Source organism: Salmo salar, chromosome ssa01 (genome assembly GCF_905237065.1).
Source record: "Salmo salar chromosome ssa01, Ssal_v3.1, whole genome shotgun sequence".
In the NCBI taxonomy this organism is placed as follows: domain Eukaryota; kingdom Metazoa; phylum Chordata; class Actinopteri; order Salmoniformes; family Salmonidae; genus Salmo; species Salmo salar.
The window spans coordinates 128,144,814-128,166,763 of record NC_059442.1 but is presented as its reverse complement, the minus strand read 5'-3'; the positions used below and the strand labels follow the sequence as shown (position 1 = coordinate 128,166,763).

At 40.2% G+C, this 21,950-nt stretch overlaps 1 protein-coding gene across 1 annotated transcript; it reads right to left on the bottom strand.

Moving 5' to 3' along the window:
- Positions 1–5,691: 5,691 nt before the first annotated feature.
- On the bottom strand, positions 5,692–20,875 carry LOC106561955 (procathepsin L). The gene is made up of 8 exons (XM_045688694.1): positions 20,730–20,875; positions 18,865–19,003; positions 18,570–18,692; positions 16,375–16,524; positions 8,435–8,659; positions 7,986–8,151; positions 6,147–6,264; positions 5,692–5,908 (listed from the first exon to the last, which is right to left on the bottom strand). Exons 2-8 carry the CDS (start codon positions 18,991–18,993, stop codon positions 5,809–5,811), a joined length of 1,011 nt encoding a protein of 336 aa, XP_045544650.1. The 5' UTR covers positions 18,994–19,003; positions 20,730–20,875; the 3' UTR covers positions 5,692–5,808.
- Positions 20,876–21,950: the final 1,075 nt, after the last annotated feature.

Below are 21,950 nucleotides of genomic sequence, written 5' to 3'. Positions count from 1 at the left end.
ATCACATTCCCAGTGGGCCAGAAGTTTACATACACTCAATTAATATTTGGTTGCATTGCATTGCAAAGCCTTTAAATTGTTTAACTTGGGTCAAACATTGTGGGTAGCTTTCCACAAGCTTCCCACAATAAGTTGGTCGAATGTTGACCCATTGCTCCTGACAGAGCTGGTGTAACTGAGTCAGGTTTGTAGGCCTCCTTGTTCGCACACAGTTTTTCAGTTCTGCCCACAAATTTTCTATGGGATTTATGTCAGGGCTTTGTGATGGCCACTCCAATAACTTGACTTTGTTGTCCTTAAGCCATTTTGCCACAACTTTGGTAGTATGCTTGGGGTCATTGTCCATTTGGAAGACCCATTTGCGACCAAGTTTTAACTTCCTGACTGATATCTTGAGATGTTGCTTCAATATATTCACATAATTTTCCTCCCTCATGATGCCATATATTTCTCCAAAAAGTACGATCTTTGTCCCCATGTGCAGTTGCAAACCGTAGTCTGGGTTTTTTGTGGCGGTTTTGGAGCAGTGGCCTCTTCCTTGCTGAGCAGCCTTTCAGGTTATCTCGATATTGGACTCGTTTTACTGTGGATATAGATACTTTTGTACCTCTTTCCTCCAGCATCTTCACAGGTCCTTTGCTGTTGTTCTGAGATTGATTTGCACTTTTCGCACCAAAGTACGTTCATCTCTAGAAGACAGAACGCGCCTCCTTCCTGAGCGGTATGACGGCTGTGTGGTCCCATGGTGTTTACACTTGCCTACTATTGTTTGTACAGATGAACATGGTACCATCAGCATTTGGAAATTGCTCCCAAGGATGAACCAGACTTGTGGAGGTCTACAATTATTTTTCTGAGGTCTTGGCTGATTTCTTTTGATTTTCCCATGATGTCAAGCAAAGAGGCATTGAGTTTGAAGGTAGGCCTTGCAATACATCTGCAGGTACACCTTCAATTGACTCAAATGATATCAATTAGCCTATCAGAAACTTCTAAAGCCATGACATAATTCTCTGGAATTTTCCAAGTTGCATGTAAACTTCTGACCCACTGGAATTGTGATACGGTGAATTATAAGTGAAATAATCTGTCTGTAAACAATTGTTGGAAGAATGACTTGTGTCATGCACAAAGTAGATGTCCTAACCGACTTGCCAAAACTATAGTTTGTTAACTAGAAATTTGTGTAGTGGTTGAAAAACATGTTTTAATGACTCCAACCTAAGTGTATGTAAACTTCCGACTTCAACTGTATAAAACACAGGCAAATCACATTTTTGACTGCACTGGGCCTTTAAATTATTAAGACGCATCCCACGTGTTTTACATTGAACCAAGATTCGTTTGGACCACTAAACTGAGGGACCAACCCCCTCATCGACCAAATAAAACCTCAGCCTCTCCCTCCTAATGTAGGGTTGTTGTGTCATTTGCACAGGTTGACCTGAAGGATGTTTTGAATAAAACCCAATGTAAAAATCCCTCCACTTGTTGTCCATGTTGTGTTGCTCACCAGCATGGGGACGTATAACTAACCGAAGATAGACAACAGCCTGCCAATTCTAATGGGAGCAAATTAATCAAAGTGGGCAGCACAAGCAAGGAGATGGGCAGAGCCAAACACGAGCTAGCGAGAGCCCTTTGGCGCCTTCTAGCATGTATTTCCGTTTGGGAACACCTACCCTGTGAAGTGTGTGTGCAATAACTCAATTCACCCTTGCACTCCTTCTAAACAACGCAATTTTGTAAAACTTTGGCAAAGGGTCGAGTCTACAAAACTTAGTCAACTCTGTTTGTAACATGAAAAATAAATTAAAATAGATATAATAAAAATAGATCGTAATAATATATACTAGGGTATATATATCCTATGTCTATAACAGTGTTGTAAACACATAGACATGCCAGCAGTAAGCACAAACTGACTTATGTGCTAGTAAAGCTTAAAATAAACTTAATGCTGAGTGACAAATGTCTCTTCACATACTGTTGATCTTGTTAGCAAAGTCACAGAAACTCCTGTAGTAAGTATGTAGGCCGTACAAGGTTTAAAATTACTGTACGGTCTGTTCTTCACTTCAGCCTGGCATGTATTTACATTAGGACCAGCTAGACATACCAAATACAGTACACAGAAACGTCACTAACAATTACATTTTAAATGAATTTCCTGCATTTTAAAGGCCCAATGCAGCTGTTGTTATCTATAAATCTAATCATTTCTGGGTAATAATTAAAGATGCCATATGCAGAAATCGCTCTGGCCATTTCCTGGTTGTTAAAATTCATTTCACAGTTTGCCTAATTTCAGTTTATGTGACAAAACAAGTATAGCGTAGAGAATCATTGTTTCATTTAAACCTCTGTGAAATATACGTTCCATAACCAAAAATATATTTTTTGCTTTTTGAAGCTGGTGTTCAAAACCGAAATTAAAAGACGCAAAAACTAAAGTTAACGGAAAGCATAGAAATAGCTCATACAGAACAGAGCTACCACTTCTTAGACTTGCTTTCAATGAGAATGACCAACATTTCTGTGAATTAGGCACGATCGCCCCAAAAAGTTACATATACTGCTCAAAAAAATAAAGGGAACACTTAAACAACACATCCTAGATCTGAATGAAAGAAATAATCTTATTAAATATTTTTGTCTTTACATAGTTGAATGTGCTGACAACAAAATCACACAAAAATAATCAATGGAAATCCAATTTATCAACCCATGGAGGTCTGGATTTGGAGTCACACTCAAAATTAAAGTGGAAAACCACACTACAGGCTGATCCAACTTTGATGTAATGTCCTTAAAACAAGTCAAAATGAGGCTCAGTAGTGGGTGTGGCCTCCACGTGTCTGTATGACCTCCCTACAACGCTGGGCATGCTCCTGATGAGGTGGCGGATGGTCTCCTGAGGGATCTCCTCCCAGACCTGGACTAAAGCATCCGCCAACTCCTGGACAGTCTGTGGTGCAACGTGACGTTGGTGGATGGAGCGAGACATGATGTCCCAGATGTGCTCAATTGGATTCAGGTCTGGGGAACGGGCGGGCCAGTCCATAGCATCAATGCCTTCCTCTTGCAGGAACTGCTGACACATTCCAGCCACATGAGGTCTAGCATTGTCTTGCATTAGGAGGAACCCAGGGCCAACCGCACCAGCATATGGTCTCACAAGAGGTCTGAGGATCTCATCTCGGTACCTAATGGCAGTCAGGCTACCTCTGGCGAGCACATGGAGGGCTGTGCGGCCCCCCAAAGAAATGCCACCCCACACCATGACTGACCCACCGCCAAACCGGTCATGCTGGAGGATGTTGCAGGCAGCAGGACGTTCTCCACGGTGTCTCCAGACTCCGTCACGTCTGTCACGTGCTCAGTGTGAACCTGCTTTCATCTGTGAAGAGCACAGGGCGCCAGTGGCGAATTTGCCAATCTTGGTGTTCTCTGGCAAATGCCAAACGTCCTGCACGGTGTTGGGCTGTAAGCACAACCCCCACCTGTGGACGTCGGGCCCTCATACCACCCTCATGGAGTCTGTTTCTGACCGTTTGAGCAGACACATGCACATTTGTGGCCTGCTGGAGGTCATTTTGCAGGGCTCTGGCAGTGCTTCTCCTGCTCCTCCTTGCACAAAGGCGGAGGTAGCGGACCTGCTGCTGGGTTGTTGCCCTCCTATGGCCTTCTCCACGTCTCCTGATGTACTGGCCTGTCTCCTGGTAGCGCCTCCATGCTCTGGACACTACGCTGACAGACACAGCAAACCTTCTTGCCACAGCTCACATTGATGTGCCATCCTGGATGAGCTGCACTACCTGAGCCCCTTGTTAGGGTTATAGACTCCGTCTCATGCTACCACTAGAGTGAAAGCACCGCCAGCATTCAAAAGTGACCAAAACATCAGCCAGGAGGCATAGGAACTGAGAAGTGGTCTGTGGTCCCCACCTGAAGAACCACTCCTTTATTGGGGGTGTCTTGCTAATTGCCTATAATTTCCACCTGTTGTCTATTCCATTTGCACATCAGCATGTGAAATTTATTATCAATCAGTGTTGCTTCCTAAGTGGACAGTTTGATTTACTTGTAGTTACATTGTGTTGTTTAAGTGTTCCCTTTATTTTTTTGAGCAGTGTATTACAGCCTTACTGTAATGGTTTCCATTAAAGTGGTCATAGAGAAACAGTTTTTAGCAAAAACCTATTTGTCGCTAGGACTATCTTGGAGTGGTCTGAGTGTCGAGGGGAAGGGCACCAAAGAGTAGCTCAATCCACCAGAGATGAAGGACCTAATGGGGAGGAATATGTATTCTAACCTGAAAACGAGCCGTTACTGGAAGAGGTTTGGAACTGGTCTGTTAACTGATACTACAACTCATGCAAAACATGCTGATTAAAACATCCTGTGTTGATTGTATTTTCAACCAGCAGCCATTGGGGAAATAACAGCTGAAAGGATTTTATACTGAATTTTGACTGCACTTGGCCTTTAACAAGGTTTAGCCATTACTCATGGCCTCTGGAAGGCTTGTAGAAAACATAGTAAAAGATGGTGTAGCGGTCTTAAGGACAATATAGTTAATACAATGGGTGTGACAATGTTTAAAAATACAATCTGCCTCAAAGCATGTTTTGGTCAAACGTAAAGAAACGATTTGGTTGGCTTGCCACTTTGTATACAAAAGATTAAAAACTTGTAGGCTATTGAAAGATGGTCAATATTCTCAAAGTGAAAACAAATCTTATACCAATCTGTGTAAGCTTTTACCCATAAGGCCCAGGCATAAAAGCCTTTGTAAGGCTTGTCTGAGCCAGAACTGCCAATTAGGGGCAAGAGCCCATCTTGTTTCTGTAGGGTGAAGCAGCTTGATGTACAAGTACACCCACTGGATAGGGTCTCACCCCCCCCCACCCAAAATCCATCTTAATGCCTAGTAGAGGCATCAGTTCTCATTCACTACTGTGCATCAAACCCCACAACCTTTAAAGGTGCTACACAGAATCTTTAGAATTTTTGCCAATTTTCTGAGAAGGTCCATAATATCTGCAGTAATAGCAGAATAAATCAAAATTCCTGACCTGCCAGTGTTGTGATTAGTCTAATGATGTCGCCTGCCGGAATGGCATCTGTCAAAAATGGGGAAGCGGTTTTGGCTGCGTTATGTAGTGGCTATTGGGTCAAGATGACCTGTCACTTCCTGGTGGCCAAAATTCACTGGTCGCTCAATTTCATTTTGTGAAAAATAAACAAGCACTTAAGTGTACCATCCCAAAAAAATTAAAAAATAACATAAATAGTATAACAAAATAAATAGTTCAAGAGTCTCAAGCAGGAGTGCCATGTTACAGGGAAGTGGGATGCAGGGGAGATTTGTTTTGAACAGCCTAGTGCTGTTGAAATTCACCTAGCTTCCACATGACATGTTTGTGTTTGAGAGTCATCCTTCATTGACGGTCATAATAGCTGCTACAGAGTGCCAACATTGAAAAATTAGCACTACATCATAAGAGAATCTAGTCGATTAGGACGACAAAGCAATTTAAAAAGTTTATTTTGTTCATATGTACAAAACAGGTGTAAAAGCAGAACTAGGAATATACACAGGTCACACCTGTAACATTCACTTGACACAACAGGCAGACACACAAAATAAAGTATAAAATAAATTCCCTAAATGTGTTTCTTTAAAACCCAAGCAGCAGGTTCTCATGCACCTTTCACAGATTTAGTTAAGGCAGCACTGTAATCCTGACCCTTTAGCCAGAACTTTCAAACATTCCTAAAACTAAGGTCTAGTGTACTAGAACACTAGACCAGTGGGTAGCTGGCTGCCGTGGCGATGCCACAGTGGTTCATCTTGTCTTTGGCAATGTAGACGTAGCCTTTGTCTCCCCACTTCTCGCTCCAGCTGAGGAAAAGACAAAACATGTTAGTCCCAGTCCTAATTAGTAGGAAATTATAGAGATTTACTGCTGCTTTAGAGAAATATATGACTTAGACCATAGTATCAGGACAAGACCAACACCGTATTCAAATAAAGGCAATGGTAATGTAGAGAGGCATATTACCCGATGAGGAAATTAACCAATCCCGTAGTGGTGACGTAACAAACAACAATCATCCTAGGAAGATACTATGTACTGTACCTGTTCTTGACAATCCAGAATTTCTTGCCATCTACATCCTCTCCTTCGAAACCGTATCCCACCACCAGAACACCATGGTCGAGCTGCTCACTGCTGCACTCCTTCTCATAATAGATGCCTACAGGGAGAGGACATAGTTAAATTAGTGGGCTAAGATGCTGGGTTTACCTCAGTATGTAAAACCACCTGATCTCAAAGCTAAAGGTAGTTAGGTAGCTATTTACTAGAGGGAAAAATTGAAATATTGGTAACAAATTTACTTCAAAGATGATACCATTTGTAAATCTTAGCTACAGTGTGAAAAGGACAGACCAGAACAAATCACTGCTACCCAAAAATAGGAGGTAGGGAATCCAATCCTTGCAAATATTCTAACACATAGTTTAACCTGTTATGGATAGGGGGCAGTATTTTCACGGCCGGATAAAAAACGTACCCGATTTAATCTGATTATTACTCCTGCCCAGAAACTAGAATATGCATATAATTATTAGCTTTGGATAGAAAACACTCCAAAGTTTCTAAAACTGTTTGAATGGTGTCTGAGTATAACAGAACTCTTTTGGCAGGCCAAAACCTGAGAAGATTCCTTACAGGAAGTGCCCTCTGTAGAAGGCCAAGGAATGGTCTCGCTCTTTATTGAAAACTGAGGATCTCTGCTGTAACGTGACACTTCCTACAGCTCCCATAGGCTCTCAGAAGGCAGCAAAACATTGAATGATGCCTTTGCAGGCCATGGCTGAAAAACAGTAGCGCATTTGGATAGTGGTTGATCTGAGAACAATGAGACTGGGTGCACGAGGAGACTCCATGTTTTTAGTTTCAGTCTTTGAACGAAAACAACAACTCCCGGTCGGAATATTATCGCTTTTTTACGAGAAAAATCACATAAAAATTGATTTTAAACAGCGTTTGACATGCTTTGAAGTACGGTAATGGAATATTTTGAAATTTTTTGTCACGAAATGCGTCGGGCGCGTCACCCTACGGATAGTGTCTTGAACGCACAACAAAACGCCGCTATTTGGATAGAACTATGGATTATTTGGAACCAAACCAACATTTGTTATTGAAGTAGAAGTCCCGGGAGTGCATTCTGACGAAGAACAGCAAAGGTAATCCAATTTTTCTTATAGTAAATCTGAGTTTGGTGAGTGCCAAACTTGGTGGGTGTCAAAATAGCTAGCCCGTGATGGCGAGCTATCTACTCAGAATATTGCAAAATGTGCTTTCACCGAAAAGCCATTTTAAAATTGGACATAGCGATTGCATAAAGGAGTTCTGTATCTATAATTCTTAAAATAATTTATGTTTTTTGTGAACGTTTATCGTGAGTAATTTAGTAAATTCACCGGAAGTGTTCGGTGGGAATGCTAGTTCTGAACGTCACATGCTAATGTAAAAAGCTGTTTTTTGATATAAATATGAACTTGACTGAACAAAACATGCATGTATTGTATAACATAATGTCCTAGGAGTGTCATCTGATGAAGATCAAAGGTTAGTGCTGCATTTAGCTGTGGTTTTGTTTTTTGTGACATTATATGCTAGCTTGAAAAAATGGGTGTCTGATTATTTCTGGCTGGGTACTCTGCTGACATAATCTAATGTTTTGCTTTCGCTGTAAAGCCTTTTTGAAAGCGGACAGTGTGGTTAGATAAAGGAGAGTCTTGTCTTTAAAATGGTGTAAAATAGTCATATGTTTGAAAAATTGAAGTTTTTGGATTTGAGGACTTTGTATTTCACGCCACGCCCATCATTGGATATTGGAGCAGGTGTTCCGCTAGCGGAACGTCTAGATGTAAGAGGTTTTAAGTTGCACCGCTAATTGCTACTCACCAGACTGGTAGAACTGGAAGGATTCGTGGCTGCCATCGATGGCGACAGAGACGGGGCCGACAGACGCCACAGCACTCATCAGAGCGTGCTCCTTGCCACTGGGGATGTCCACGAAGCCGGTTTCATTGACAGCACTGAACTCTGGTCGGTAGTGGCAAAGATCATCCTGAGTAACCAGATAAGACCAACGGCCATGATTAGTAAAAAACATACTCCAATTATTCAAGCAAGTCAGTCATCCTTGGAGACTGAAATCCCACTGTAATGAAGTGGAAAATGTAATTTATATTTAAGTTGAAAGTCATTCCAAAATAACAACCATAGGTGTTAGTGCTACAGCAAACTGCATTATCTGGGACCAGGCTAAAAGAACAGGGCCTTACTTTTAATAAATGCATCTCCATATGCTATTATTTTTTAATTCAGACTAATAGAACACAGGGCCTTACCTTGCCCACATAAGGGTAGGACGCCTCTGTGTCCAGGCCACCGTTGTCCTGTACATACTGGAACGCCCGGTCCATGAGACCTCCATTACAGCCCTCGTTGCCCTGGGGTCTGGAGCAGTCCATCAGGTTCTGTTCACTCAGAGACACCAGATTGCCAGTCTTCCTGAATTCCTGGCCCTCTATGGCCCCGGTGGAACTGAACGCCCAGCAAGACCCACATGAGCCCTGGGGGAAAGATTGTTAAACATCTTGTTACTTTTTCATGTCAGAACACACTGACATGTGCATATTAAACCAGTGTATGTAAGTAATAACTAGAGGTCTACCGATTATGATTTTTCAACGCTGATACCGATTGGAGGACCAAAAAAAGCCGATACCGATTAACTGGACGATTTAAAAAAATATATCTTTATAATAATGACAATTACAACAATACTGAATGAACACTTATTTTAACTTAATACAATCAAATCAATTTAGCCTCAAATAAATAATGAAACATGTTCAATTTGGTTTAAATAATGCAAAAACAAAGTGTTGGAGAAGTAAAAGTGCAATATGTGCCATGTAAGAAAGCTAATGTTTTAAGTTCCTTGCACAGAACATGAGAACATATGAAAGCTGGTGGTTCCTTTTAACATGAGTCGTCAATATTCCCAGGTAAGAAGTTTTAGGTTGTAGTTATTATAGGACTCTCTCTCTACGATTTGTATTTCATATACCTTTGCCTATTGGACGTTCTTATATGCACTTTAGTATTGCCAGTGTAACAGTATAGCTTCCGTCCCCCTCCTCGCTCCTACCCGGGCTCGAACCAGGAACACATCGACAACAGCCACCCTTGAAGCAGCGTTACCCATGTAGAGCAAGGGGAACAACTACTCCAAGTCTCAGAGCACGAAAGTGCTGTTTGAATGAATACTTTCGAGCCTTATGCTGCCTACCACCGCTCAGTCAGACTGCTCTATCAAAGACTTATTTCTGTATTTATTATAATTAAGAGCCTTAGGTCATTAATATGGTCGAATCTGCAAACTAACATCTCGAAAACAAAATGTTTTTCCTTTCAGTGAAATACAGAACCGTTCTGTATTTTATCTAACGGGTGGCATCCCTAAGTCTAAATATTCCTGTCACATTGCACAACTTTCAATGTTATGTCATAATTACGTAAAATTCTGGCAAATTATTTCGCAACGAGCCAGGCGGCCCAAACTGTTGCATTTACCCTGACTCTGCATGCAATGAACGCAAGAGAAGTGACAATTTCACCTGGTTAATATTGCCTGCTAACATAGATTTATTTTAGCTGAATATGCCAGTTTAAAAATATATACTTCTGTGTATTGATTTTAAGAAAGGCATTGATGTTTATGGTTAGGTACAGTCGTGCAACGATTGTGCTTTTGTTAACCTCTTACATCTAGATGTGCCGCTAGCGGAACGCCTTGCCAATATCCAATGATAGAGCGTGGCGCGAATTACAAACTCCTCAAATCCCAAAACTTCCATTTTCAAACATATGACTATTTTACACCATTTGAATGATAAGACTCTCCTTTATCTAACCACATTGTCCGATTTCAAAAAGGCTTTACAACGAAAGCAAAACATTAGATTATGTCAGGAGAGTACCCAGCCAGAAATAATCACACCCATTTTTCAAGCTAGCATATAATGTCACAAAAACCAAAACCACAGCTAAATGCAGCACTAACCTTTGATGATCTTCATCAGATGACACACCTAGGACATTATGTTATACAATACATGCATGTTTTGTTCAATCAAGTTCATATTTATATAAAAAAAACAGCTTTTTACATTATGCTAGTTCTGAACGTCACATGCTACCCACCGAAAACATCCGGTGAATTTACTAAATTACTCATGATAAACGTACACAAAAAACATAACAATTATTTTAAGAATTATAGATACAGAACTCCTTTATGCAATCGCGGTGTCCGATTTTAAAATAGCTTTTCGGTGAAAGCACATTTTGCAATATTCTGAGTAGATAGCCCGGCCATCATGGCTAGCTATTTTGACACCCACCAAGTTTGGCACTCACCAAACTCAGATTTACTATAAGAAAAATTGGATTACCTTTGCTGTTCTTCGTCAGAATGCACTACCAGGACTTCTACTTAAACATCCAATGTTGTTTTGGTTCCAAATAGCTGCGTTTTGTTCTTGCGTTCAAGACACTATCCGAAGGGTGACGCGCCAGCGCATATCGTGACACAAAATGTCAAAATACTCCATTACCGTACTTCGAAGCATGTCAAACGCTGTTTAACCTCTGGGCTAGGCGGGACGAATTCGTCCCACCTAAGCAACAGCCAGTGTAATCCAGTGGCGCGATTTTCAAATACCTTAAAAATCCTATTACTTCAATTTCTCAAACATATGACTATTTTACAGCTATTTAAAGACAAGACTCTAATCTAACCACACTGTCCGATTTCAAAAAGGCTTTACAGCGAAAGCAAAACATTAGATTATGTCAGCAGAGTACCCAGCCAGAAATAATCAGACACCCATTTTTCAAGCTAGCATATAATGTCACAAAAACCCAGAAGACAGCTAAATGCAGCACTAACCTTTGATGATCTTCATCAGATGACAACCCTAGGACATTATGTTATACAATACATGCATGTCTGTTCAATCAAGTTCATATTTATATCAAAAAACAGCTTTTTACATTAGCATGTGACGTTCAGAACTAGCATACCCCCCGCAAACTTCCGGGGAATTTACTAACAATTTACTCACGATAAACGTTCACAAAAAGCATAACAATTATTTTAAGAATTATAGATACAGAACTCCTCTATGCACTCGATATGTCCGATTTTAAAATAGCTTTTTGGTGAAAGCACATTTTGCAATATTCTAAGTACATAGCCCAGTCATCACGGGCTAGCTATTTAGACACCCGGCAAGTTTAGCCTTCACCAAAATCAGATTTACTATAACAAAAATGTTATTACCTTTGTCGTCTTCGTCAGAATACACTCCCAGGACTTCTACTTCAATAACAAATGTTGGTTTGGTCCCAAATAATCCATCGTTATATCCAAATAGCGGCGTTTTGTTTGTGCGTTCCAGACACTATCCTAAAGGGTAAATCAGGGTTACGAGCATGGCGCAATTCGTGACAAAAAAATGTCTAAATATTCCATTACCGTACTTCGAAGCATGTCAACCGCTGTTTAAAATCAATTTTTATGCAATTTCTCGTAAAAATGCGATAATATTCCGACCGGGAATCTCCTTTTCGGTAAACAGAGGAAAAAACACAAAGACGGGGGCGGCCAGTGCACGCGCCTAAGCCCACTGTCCCTTGATCGGCCACTTGAGAAAGGCGATAATGCGTTTCAGCCTGGGGCTGGAATGACGACATTCAGGTTTTTCCCGGGCTCTGAGAGCCTATTGGAGCCGTGGGAAGTGTCACGTTACCGCAGAGATCCGGGAAGTTTTGGAAAGATATCAAAGAAAGACAATAAATGGTCAGACAGGCCACTTCCTGTAAAGGAATCTCTCAGGTTGACCTGCCATTTGAGTTCTGTTATACACAGACACCATTCAAACAGTTTTAGAAACTTTCGAGTGTTTTCTATCCAAAGCCAATAATTATATGCATATTCTAGTTACTGGGCAGGAGTAGTAACCAGATTAAATCGGGTACGTTTTTTATCCAGCCATGTCAATACTGCCCCCTACCCTCAACAGGTTAAAATACATTTTTATGCGCTTTTTCTCGTAAAATAGCGATAATATTCCAACCGGGAGACCTTGTTTTCGTTCAAACACTGAAAATAGAAAATGGAGTCTTCACATGCATGTGCGGCCCCATGTCATTGTTCTCAGAATGACCACTTTCCAAAAGCCCTACTGTTTTTCGCCCAGGGACTGCAGAGTCATCATTCCCGGTTCTGGCGCCTTCTGAGAGCCTATGGGAGCCTTAGAAAATGTCACGTTACAGCAGAGATCCTCCATTTTCGATAAAGAGGCTATAGAAGGCCAAGAAATGGTCAGAGAGGGCACTTCCTGTATGGAATCTTCTCAGGTTTTGGCCTGCCATATGAGTTCTGTTATACTCACAGACACCATTCAAACAGTTTTAAAAACTTTCGGGTGTTTTCTATCCAAAGCAAACAATTAAAAGCATATTCTAGTTTTTGGGCAGGAGTAATAACCAGATTAAATCGAGTACGTTTTTTATCCGGCCGTGAAAATACTGCCCCCTATCCTAAACAGGTTAAATCATCCCCCGTTTGGTGAAGTCCGCTGTCTTTGTTAGGAAGAAATAGTCTTCAGAGTTCGCAACGAGCCAGGCGGCCCAAACTGCTGCATTTACCCTGACTCTGTTGCAAGAGAAGTGACACATTTTCCCTAGTTAAAATAAATTCATGTTAGCAGGCAATATTAACTAAATATGCAGGTTTAACCTGTTATGGCTAGGGGGCAGTATTTTCACGGCTGGATAAAAAACGTACCCGATTTAATCTGGTTACCACTCCTACCCAGTAACTAGAATATGCATATACTTATTACATATGGATAGAAACCACCCTAAAGTTTCTAAAACTGTTTGAATGGTGTCTGAGTATAACAGAACTCATTTGGCAGACAAGGTGTCGTTCTTCTTGTCTCTGTTTATTGAAGAGTGAGGATCTTAGCTGTCCCGTGACACTTCCTACGGCTGCCATAGGGTCTCAGAAGGCGGTAAAAAGCTGAATCGTGGCTTTGCAGGCTCTGGCTGAAAAAAAGTAGCGCGTTTGGATAGTGGCTGGTTACAGTACTGTGAGACTCAGGCTCGTGCCCGTGTCGACCGAAAGCTTCGTTTACTTTCCTCTGTTTAGCTAAAAAGGAGATTCCCGGTCGGAATATTATTGCTTTTTTACAAGAAAAATTGCATAAAAATGGATTTTAAACAGCGGTTGACATGCTTCGAAGTACGGTAATGGAATATTTAGATTTTTTTTGTCACGAATTGCGCCATGCGCGCGACCCTGATTTACCATTTCAGATAGTGTCTGGGACGCACGAACAAAACGGCGCTATTCGGATATAACGATGGATTATTTTGGACCAAACCAACATTTGTTATTGAAGTAGCAGTCCTGGGAGTGCATTCTGACGAAGACAACAAAAGGTAATCAATCTTTTATAATAGTAAATCTGATTTTGGTGAGTGCTAAACTTGCCGGGTGTCTAAATAGCTAGCCCGTGATGCCTGGGCTATGTACTTAGAATATTGAAAAATGTGCTTTCACCAAAAAGCTATTTTAAAATCGGACATATCGAGTGCATAGAGGAGTTCTGTATCTATAATTCTTAAAATAATTGTTATGCTTTTTGTGAACGTTTATTGTGAGTAATTTAGTAAATTCCCCGGAAGTTTGCGGGGGGGGTATGCTAGTTCTGAACGTCACATGCTAATGTAAAAAGCTGTTTTTTGATATAAATATGAACTTGATTGAACAAAACATGCATGTATTGTATAACATAATGTCCTAGGGTTGTCATCTGATGAAGATCAAAGGTTAGTGCTGCATTTAGCTGTCTTCTGGGTTTTTGTGAAATTATATGCTAGCTTGAAAAATGGGTGTCTGATTATTTCTGGCTTGGTACTCTGCTGACATAATCTAATGTTTTGCTTTCGTTGTAAAGCCTTTTTGAAATCGGACAGTGTGGTTAGATTAACGAGAGTCTTGTCTTTAAAATGCTGTGAAATAGTCATATGTTTGAAAAATTGAAGTTTTTGTATTTGAGGAATTTGTAATTCGCGCCACGCCCATCATTGGATATTGGAGCAGGTGTTCCGCTAGCGGAACGTCTAGATGTAAGAGGTTAAATTATATACTTGTGTATTGATTTTAAGAAAGGCTGATGTTTGATGTTCATGGTTAGGTACACGTTAGAGCAATGTGTACCTAAGCGATTATATGCAACACAGGACAGGCTAGATGAACTAGTAATATCAACCATGTGTAGTTAACTAGTGATTATGATTGATTTTCATAAGATAAGTTTAAAGCTAGCTAGCAACTTACCTTGGCTTCTTACTGCATTTACGTAACAGGCAGGCTCCTCGTGGAGTGCAATGTAAAGCAGGTGGTTAGAGCGTTGGACTAGTTAACCGTAAGGTTGCAAGGTTCTGCCCCTGAACAAGGCAGTTAACCCACCGTTCCTAGGCCTTCATTGAAAATGAGAATGTTCTTAACCGACTTGCCTAGTTAAATAAAGGTGTAAAGTAAAAATTTTTTTTTAAAAAGCCGTCCAAAAATATCGATTTCCGTTATGAAAATTTGAAATGGGCCGTAATTACGTCGGCAAACCTCTAGTATTATCTATGTAATAAACCACTTGCATACACAATTTGCCACACTAAATTAACCTCCATCAACAGCAGGTGCATTTCAAGAGCGGCAAATTTGAATCCAAATAAATGTCAAAATTCTAATTTTTCAAACACACAACTATTTTACACCCTTTGAAAGATAAACATCTCCTTAATCTAACCACGTTTTACGATTTCAAAAAGGTTTTACGGCGAAAGCATAAATTTAGAGTATGTTAGGACAGTACATTTACAAGAGTTGTGTGTAATGTTTTGTCAATTCAAAGACAGGGTCACCAAAACCATAAAACCAGCTAAAATGATGCACTAACCTTTTACAATCTCCATCAGATGACACTCCTAGGACATTATGTTAGACAATGCATGCATTTTTAGTTCTATCAAGTTCATATTTATATCCAAAAACAGCGTTTTACTATGGCATTGATGTTGAGGAAATCGTTTCCCTCCAATAACCGGCAGTCAAGTCAGCGCCACAAATTAAATAATTAAAATTAGAAAACATTGGTAAAATATTATATTGTCATTTAAAGAATTATAGATTTACATCTCTTGAACGCAATCAACTTGCCAGATTTAAAAATAACCTTACTGGGAAATCACACTTTGCAATAATCTGAGCACTGCGCCCAGAAAAATACGCGTTGCGATACAGACTAGACGTCATGTTGGGGAGATCTAAAATCGAAAATACTATGTAAATAATCCATTACCTTTGATTCTCTTCATCAGATGTCACTTCCAGGTATCACAGGTCCATAACGAATGTAGTTTTGTTCAAAAAAGCTCATCATTTATGTCCAAAAATCTCCGTCTTGTTAGCACATGATCTAAGCCCGCCGGACTTCACTTCATGAACGAGGGGAAAAAATATATTTACGTTCGTTCAAACATGTCAAACGTTGTATAGCATAAATAATTAGGGCCTTTTTTAACCAGAACATGAATAATATTCAAGGTGGACGAATGCATACTCTTTTATAACGTATTGGAACGAGGGTACCCAACATGAACTCGCGCGCCAGGTGTCTAATGGGCCATCATCGTTCCATGGCTCTTGTTCGGTCAGATCTCCCTCCAGAAGACTCAAAACACTTTGTAAAGGCTGGTGACATCTAGTGGAAGCAATAGGAAGTGCCAAAATATTCCTCAGCCCCTGTGTTTTTCAATGGGATAGGTTTAAAGTCAATACAACACATCAGGTATCCACTTCCTGTCAGAAAATGTCTCAGGGTTTTGCCTGCCAAATGAGTTCTGTTATACTCACAGACACCATTCAAACAGTTTTAGAAACTTTAGAGTGTTTTCTATCCATATATAATAAGTATATGCATATTCTAGTTACTGGGTAGGATTAGTAACCAGATTAAGTCGGGTACATTTTTTTATCCAGACGTGCAAATGCTGCCCCCTAGCCCCAACAGGTTAAAGGCATGTCATAGGTAAGCATGCAAACAAGCCAGACATTTCCCTGGATGCAAGAAATCAGGAAAGTCTGCATTATGTGACACAGCAGTGTGTGTGGATATGAGTCATGACTCATGAGTGAGTCAGGTCTCACCTGGTCCTTGATGGGAGTGACATAGCCCTTCTCTCTCCAGTCCACAGCTTTAGGGGCCTGCAGGTAACTGGGTTCCATGAACGGAGAGCCATTGTACTTCCTCTCAGTCGTCTGCTTGTAGCCGTTCAGCTGCCTGAACTCTTCATTGGTCTAGGGAGGAAGAAATCCAGAAAAACGTGTTGAAATGTAGTGTCTCCCTGGCCAGATGTGTTTAATAACTTACTATCTGACTAACATGTAGGTTTAATGTCTTAGAACGGTTTTTTAAAAAGTTATCATTGAATGAGAAACATGGTGCGTTGTTAACCTCTTACATCTAGATGTTCCGCTAGCGGAACACCTGCTCCAATATCCAATGATGGGCGTGGCGCGAAATACAAATTCCTCTAAAATCCTATTACTTCAATTTTTCAAACATATGACTATTTCACAGCATTTTAAAGACAAGACTCTCGTTAATCTAACCACACTGTCTGATTTCAAAAATGCTTTACAGCGAAAGCAAAACATTACATTATGTCAGCAGAGTACCCAGCCAGAAATAATCAGACACCCATTTTTCAAGCTAGCATATAATGTCACAAACACCCAGAAGACAGCTAAATGCAGCACTAACCTTTGATGATCTTCATCAGATGACACACCTAGGACATTATGTTGTTATACAATACATGCATGTTTTGTTCAATCAAGTTCATATTTATATCAAAAAACTGCTTTTTACATTAGCCTGTGACGTTCAGAACTAGCATACTTACATACTAGCAAACTTCCGGGGAATTTACTAAATTACTCACGATAAACGTTCACAAAAAGCATAACAATTATTTTAAGAATTATAGATACAGAACTCCTCTATGCACTCGATATGTCCGATTTTAAAATAGCTTTTTGGTGAAAGCACATTTTGCAATATTCTAAGTACATAGCCCAGCCATCACGGGCTAGCTATTTAGACACCCGGCAAGTTTAGCCTTCACCAAAATCAGATTTACTATTACAAAAGTTTGATTACCTTTTGTTGTCTTCGTCAGAATGCACTCCCAGGACTGCTACTTCAATAACAAATGTTGGTTTGGTCCAAAATAATCCATCGTTATATCCGAATAGCGGCGTTTTGTTCGTGCGTTCCAGAAACTATCCAAAATGGTAAATCAGGGTCGTGCGCATGGCGCATTTCGTGACATTTTATTTATTTTTTAAATATTCCATTACCGTACTTCGAAGCATGTCAAGGGGAAAAAACAAAGACGGGGGCAGCCAGTGCACGCGCCTAAGCCCACAGTCCCTTGATCGGCCACTTGAGAAAGGCGATAATGTGTTTCAGCCTGGGGCTGGAATGACGACATTCAGGTTTTTCCCGGGCTCTGAGAGCCTATGGAAGACGTAGGAAGTGTCACGTTAGAGCAGAGATCCTTTGTAATGATAGAGATGGCAAAGAAGTTCAAGAAATGGTCAGACAGGGTACTTCCTGTACAGTATCTTCTCACGTTTTGGCCTGCCAAATGAGTTCTGTTATACTCACAGACACCATTCAAACAGTTTTAGAAACTTTGGAGTGTTTTCTATCCAAAGTTAATAATTATATGCATATTCTAGTTTCTGGGCAGGACTAATAATCAGATTAAAATCGGGTACGTTTTTTATCCAGCCGTGAAAATACTGCCCCCTAGCCATAACAGGTTAAAAAGTGAACACTTCTGTTCCCTTCTCAGGATCACTGTTCCTTCAGAACCTGATAGTGGAAGAAACCTAACCTGTGAGTGAATACATTCCTGCTTTAGTTGTCAACGCTGACACCTGTGTCGGTTTTCAAAGTGCCTGTGAAGTACTTCATACTGTAGGTGCTGTAGCCAATGCAGGGGCGGCAGGTAGCCTAGCGGTTAGTGTTGGGCCAGTAACCGAAAGGTTGCTAGATCGAATCCCTGAGCTGACAAGGTAAAAAAGATTCAGCATGGGACAAGACTTCTGAAATGTACCTCCTGCACCACCATTAAAATGTCTCAGCAATGGAGCTTGACTTGGGCAGGAGCTCACCAGAATTGATATTGGCTTGAATTCCTGCACCTCAGAATATTAGCTCAAAGTACTGCGGATTTCCTGCACCTTAATATAAACAGTACTGGCACTCAGAATGAGTACCGGTGCCCATTTAGTCTAAGTCAAGCACTGCTCAACAAGGTAGATCTTCATACCATGTCACCGAAGTGGTTCATGCCCAGAAGGTAGGAGTGTTTTCCCATAGAGTGGTCCAGGTTGTGCATCTCAATCTTCTTCAGGTTCTTTTCCCAAACGATCCTCCTCCAGCCCTCCTCCCTCTGTCACAATGAGTGAAAGTCAGAAAATACACAATCCATGCAATAATGTTATACGGAGTTAATTGTAATTTACAGCTACATGTATACAAGTGCACAAATTAGAGCCACTCGTTGGGAGCTACTGAGGGGTTCCTATGAGGATGTTCTCCCCTACTTGTGCTTAAACACCCACCTCATGGTAGTTCTTGCTGTGCCAGTTCTTCCACAAGTGCCAGTGGCCCTCTAACTGAGAGTCAAACATATGGGCCGCATACACAGCACTCATACAGAGCACCAACACTGCCAAGTAGAGCGACGTCATGGTCAAACAACTGAAGGGAGAGAGCAGAGCCATCAGTCAGCTTTGTATTCAGTGTAAAGAATCTATACGTTATAAAATGTTGAAACAATAGAGCTTCAACGTTATAGCCACTACCAGAAAAAAAAAACAGGCTGGGCAGCACCTACTACTGAAGAGTTGAGCTACAGCTATACATTTGGTCTCCCACCCAGGGTTTTAACCAAGCCCTGCTTAGCTTTGTTATGTCACTGACTACTACCAATGTGGTACAGTGAGAAGTCTCTTAACTTCAGATTCACTGTTGCTAGCAGAGTCATTCCAAAGGATAGGTTTAACAGAAACAATGAAATGTCACCATACTCTACATGTCAATGACACTATTCAGGCATATATAGGATTTGTGAAGGCATCAGCAGCTATTGTTACAAGTCAACCCAGGGGTCAACTAAAAATAGACATACACCTAGTTTCAAGCTTCGGTTGATTTCAAAAGTAATCTTAAATTAAGTAATGTGTTGGATTGACATCTCCCTCAACAAATATCCAAGTTAAAGGATAGGACTAAATCCAACTTCAGACCTATTCTTTAACTTTTGGTTGAGCTGGAGCTGTGAATCAAACATCATTAATATGTAGACAAGCTAAAAGTAACGCCAGACTAAATCAGTGGCACAAAATAAACAAATCCTTAAAATGTTAATAATTGGTTGCATTGACAACTAAACATTTATATTTGTGCAATACAGTAAATAGCCTAAAATTATGGCTCTTAAACTATTGTAATATTATTTATTCCACTAAAATGAAACAATGTGTTCAACTAAACACATCCAGTGCCACATTCGAGATTAGTCACTATAAAATGCCTTATTTCCAAAGCATATCGAAGTTTGTCACGTGCGCCGAAAACAAAAGGTGTATACTTTCCAGTGAAACGCTTACTTACAGGCTCTAACCAACAGTGCAAAAAAGGTGACAGCACCGAAGAAATGAATCATGCATTCAAGATAGCGTGCCAAGGTCGTACATCTGGAGATATTCACAATTGCTATAATAACCTACACATTCTCAAAATGGCATTGATCACTGGCACTAAGTTACGTAGTTAATGAAATCTCAACAGCAATTAAGGTCATGTGGTTGTGCTATTAGATGAAGCACAGTAATTAAATTGTTTATTTTTATGTTTGTTTAATGGTTGAAAGCGCAGTGTAAACACATTTAGATGAAAATTAATCCAAAAATCTAATGTTTTTTTCCTCCATAGAATTTGGGTTGTACTTTGACGGTTAAGAGCAGTGATAACACATTGAGGAATCAAAACGGTCTCTTTTTAAGTTGCTGAAAATGTCATTAAGTAACACCTCATCCAAATATTAGCCACATTTGTACATTGACATTTTTTACTGTTTCCCTATATCGTAACAACGATAACACTGGAGACATTTCGTATGTGAGAACTCAATATTCTAAAATTCTAGCGCAACAGTAAATTCAACTGAAGGAAAAAAAACATATGGAACGTTACTATCGTTATTCAAAATTATATCAAGTAATACTTTTCCAAATTATAACGTAATGTTGATATTCAAGGGAATGTTTGGTAACAGCCGGCAGCAATAACATCAGAAACTGTATCCTAATGCTGTTAGGCATTGTTGTATCAATCGAAGAGCAAATACCCCTGGTAAACGGCCATAACCCAAGAGGACCGCCCTAACACTGTACAAACATTATAGACCTAGCGCAATACTTACTTTTTCCGTCAATTTGCAGTAACAGTGTGTTGATATATGTTGTTGTTGTTGTGTAAACCATGCCTACTAAACACAACACTTTATACAGCCAGCTATACTATATGTCCTGATAGTAAGAGAGGCTTGTGATTGGCTAAAAGGACCTCGATATCACACAGTGTATCTTGGGATTGGCTGAAATAGGAATTAAAAAATCTCAGGTCCCGCCCCGAGTAAATATCCCAGCATGTGATTCCTGCCCAACTGACCGTCTTATCCTTCAGCTGAACTTGATAAAACACCTTTAGAAGTTGATTAGATTACTGGGAAACAAAGGGTAAAATTATACATTGTAACGTCGAATCAGTTTCCCTTAACATTCTTTCATATTCGGTTACTTTGTAACAGTTCTCTCCAGGGGCGAAAATCTGATATCAACTTTGGAGGGGACAATTACATGAAATTTTCTCAAGAGCAATTCCTGAGGGAGACACCAAAAGTAGTGCTGTAACACATAGCCTACATTGTAATATGGTAAATGTATATTGAGGAACCAAAGAAATAAGGTGTTTGCTGTACTCCTAACTACCGGTACCCAAAACTACACAACTAATCACAACAGCAATACCATTGCCTTTAACAAATCTTAGTTCAGTCACCAGTTTAAGATGAGAGTGGGGGTATCCATGGCATTTTCCAATTATGTTCCTATTTTACAAGTCAAAAAAATTGAGAACCTTTCATAATGTTGCCAAACAAAGACTCAACAAACTTACCTGAGACTCCCTGTCTCTGCCAGTCTGTCCCTGCATATCTGTCCCCAACTCTGCTGTCTGTGTGCCATCTGTTGCCTGCTCTGCCTAATGACATCATTGTGAAACATTTCCATTAGAATTTCATTTCTTTCTTATGAACATTTTTATCAACTAGTCTTTCAGATATTAGGCTACTAGGGTTCTTACTATGCATTTTGGTGTATTGAAAAAAACTCTGATGTCCGTCTTTTATTTTTCTGCCATTTTTCTACCTGGCTGGCTGGCTGGCTACACACACACACACAGTGTGTAGGTTATTTACAGTAGGAGATGGGCTTCTATCATCTTCTATCATTCTATTTGGGCTTCGATCTAAAAGGTAGCTAGCAAATGTGAAACGGATTAAAATGACAAGAGTTGACAGCTGTATGAGTTCACCATTTACACAACATATGCTGCAACCTTTTGTAATTTTAATAGTTTGTTT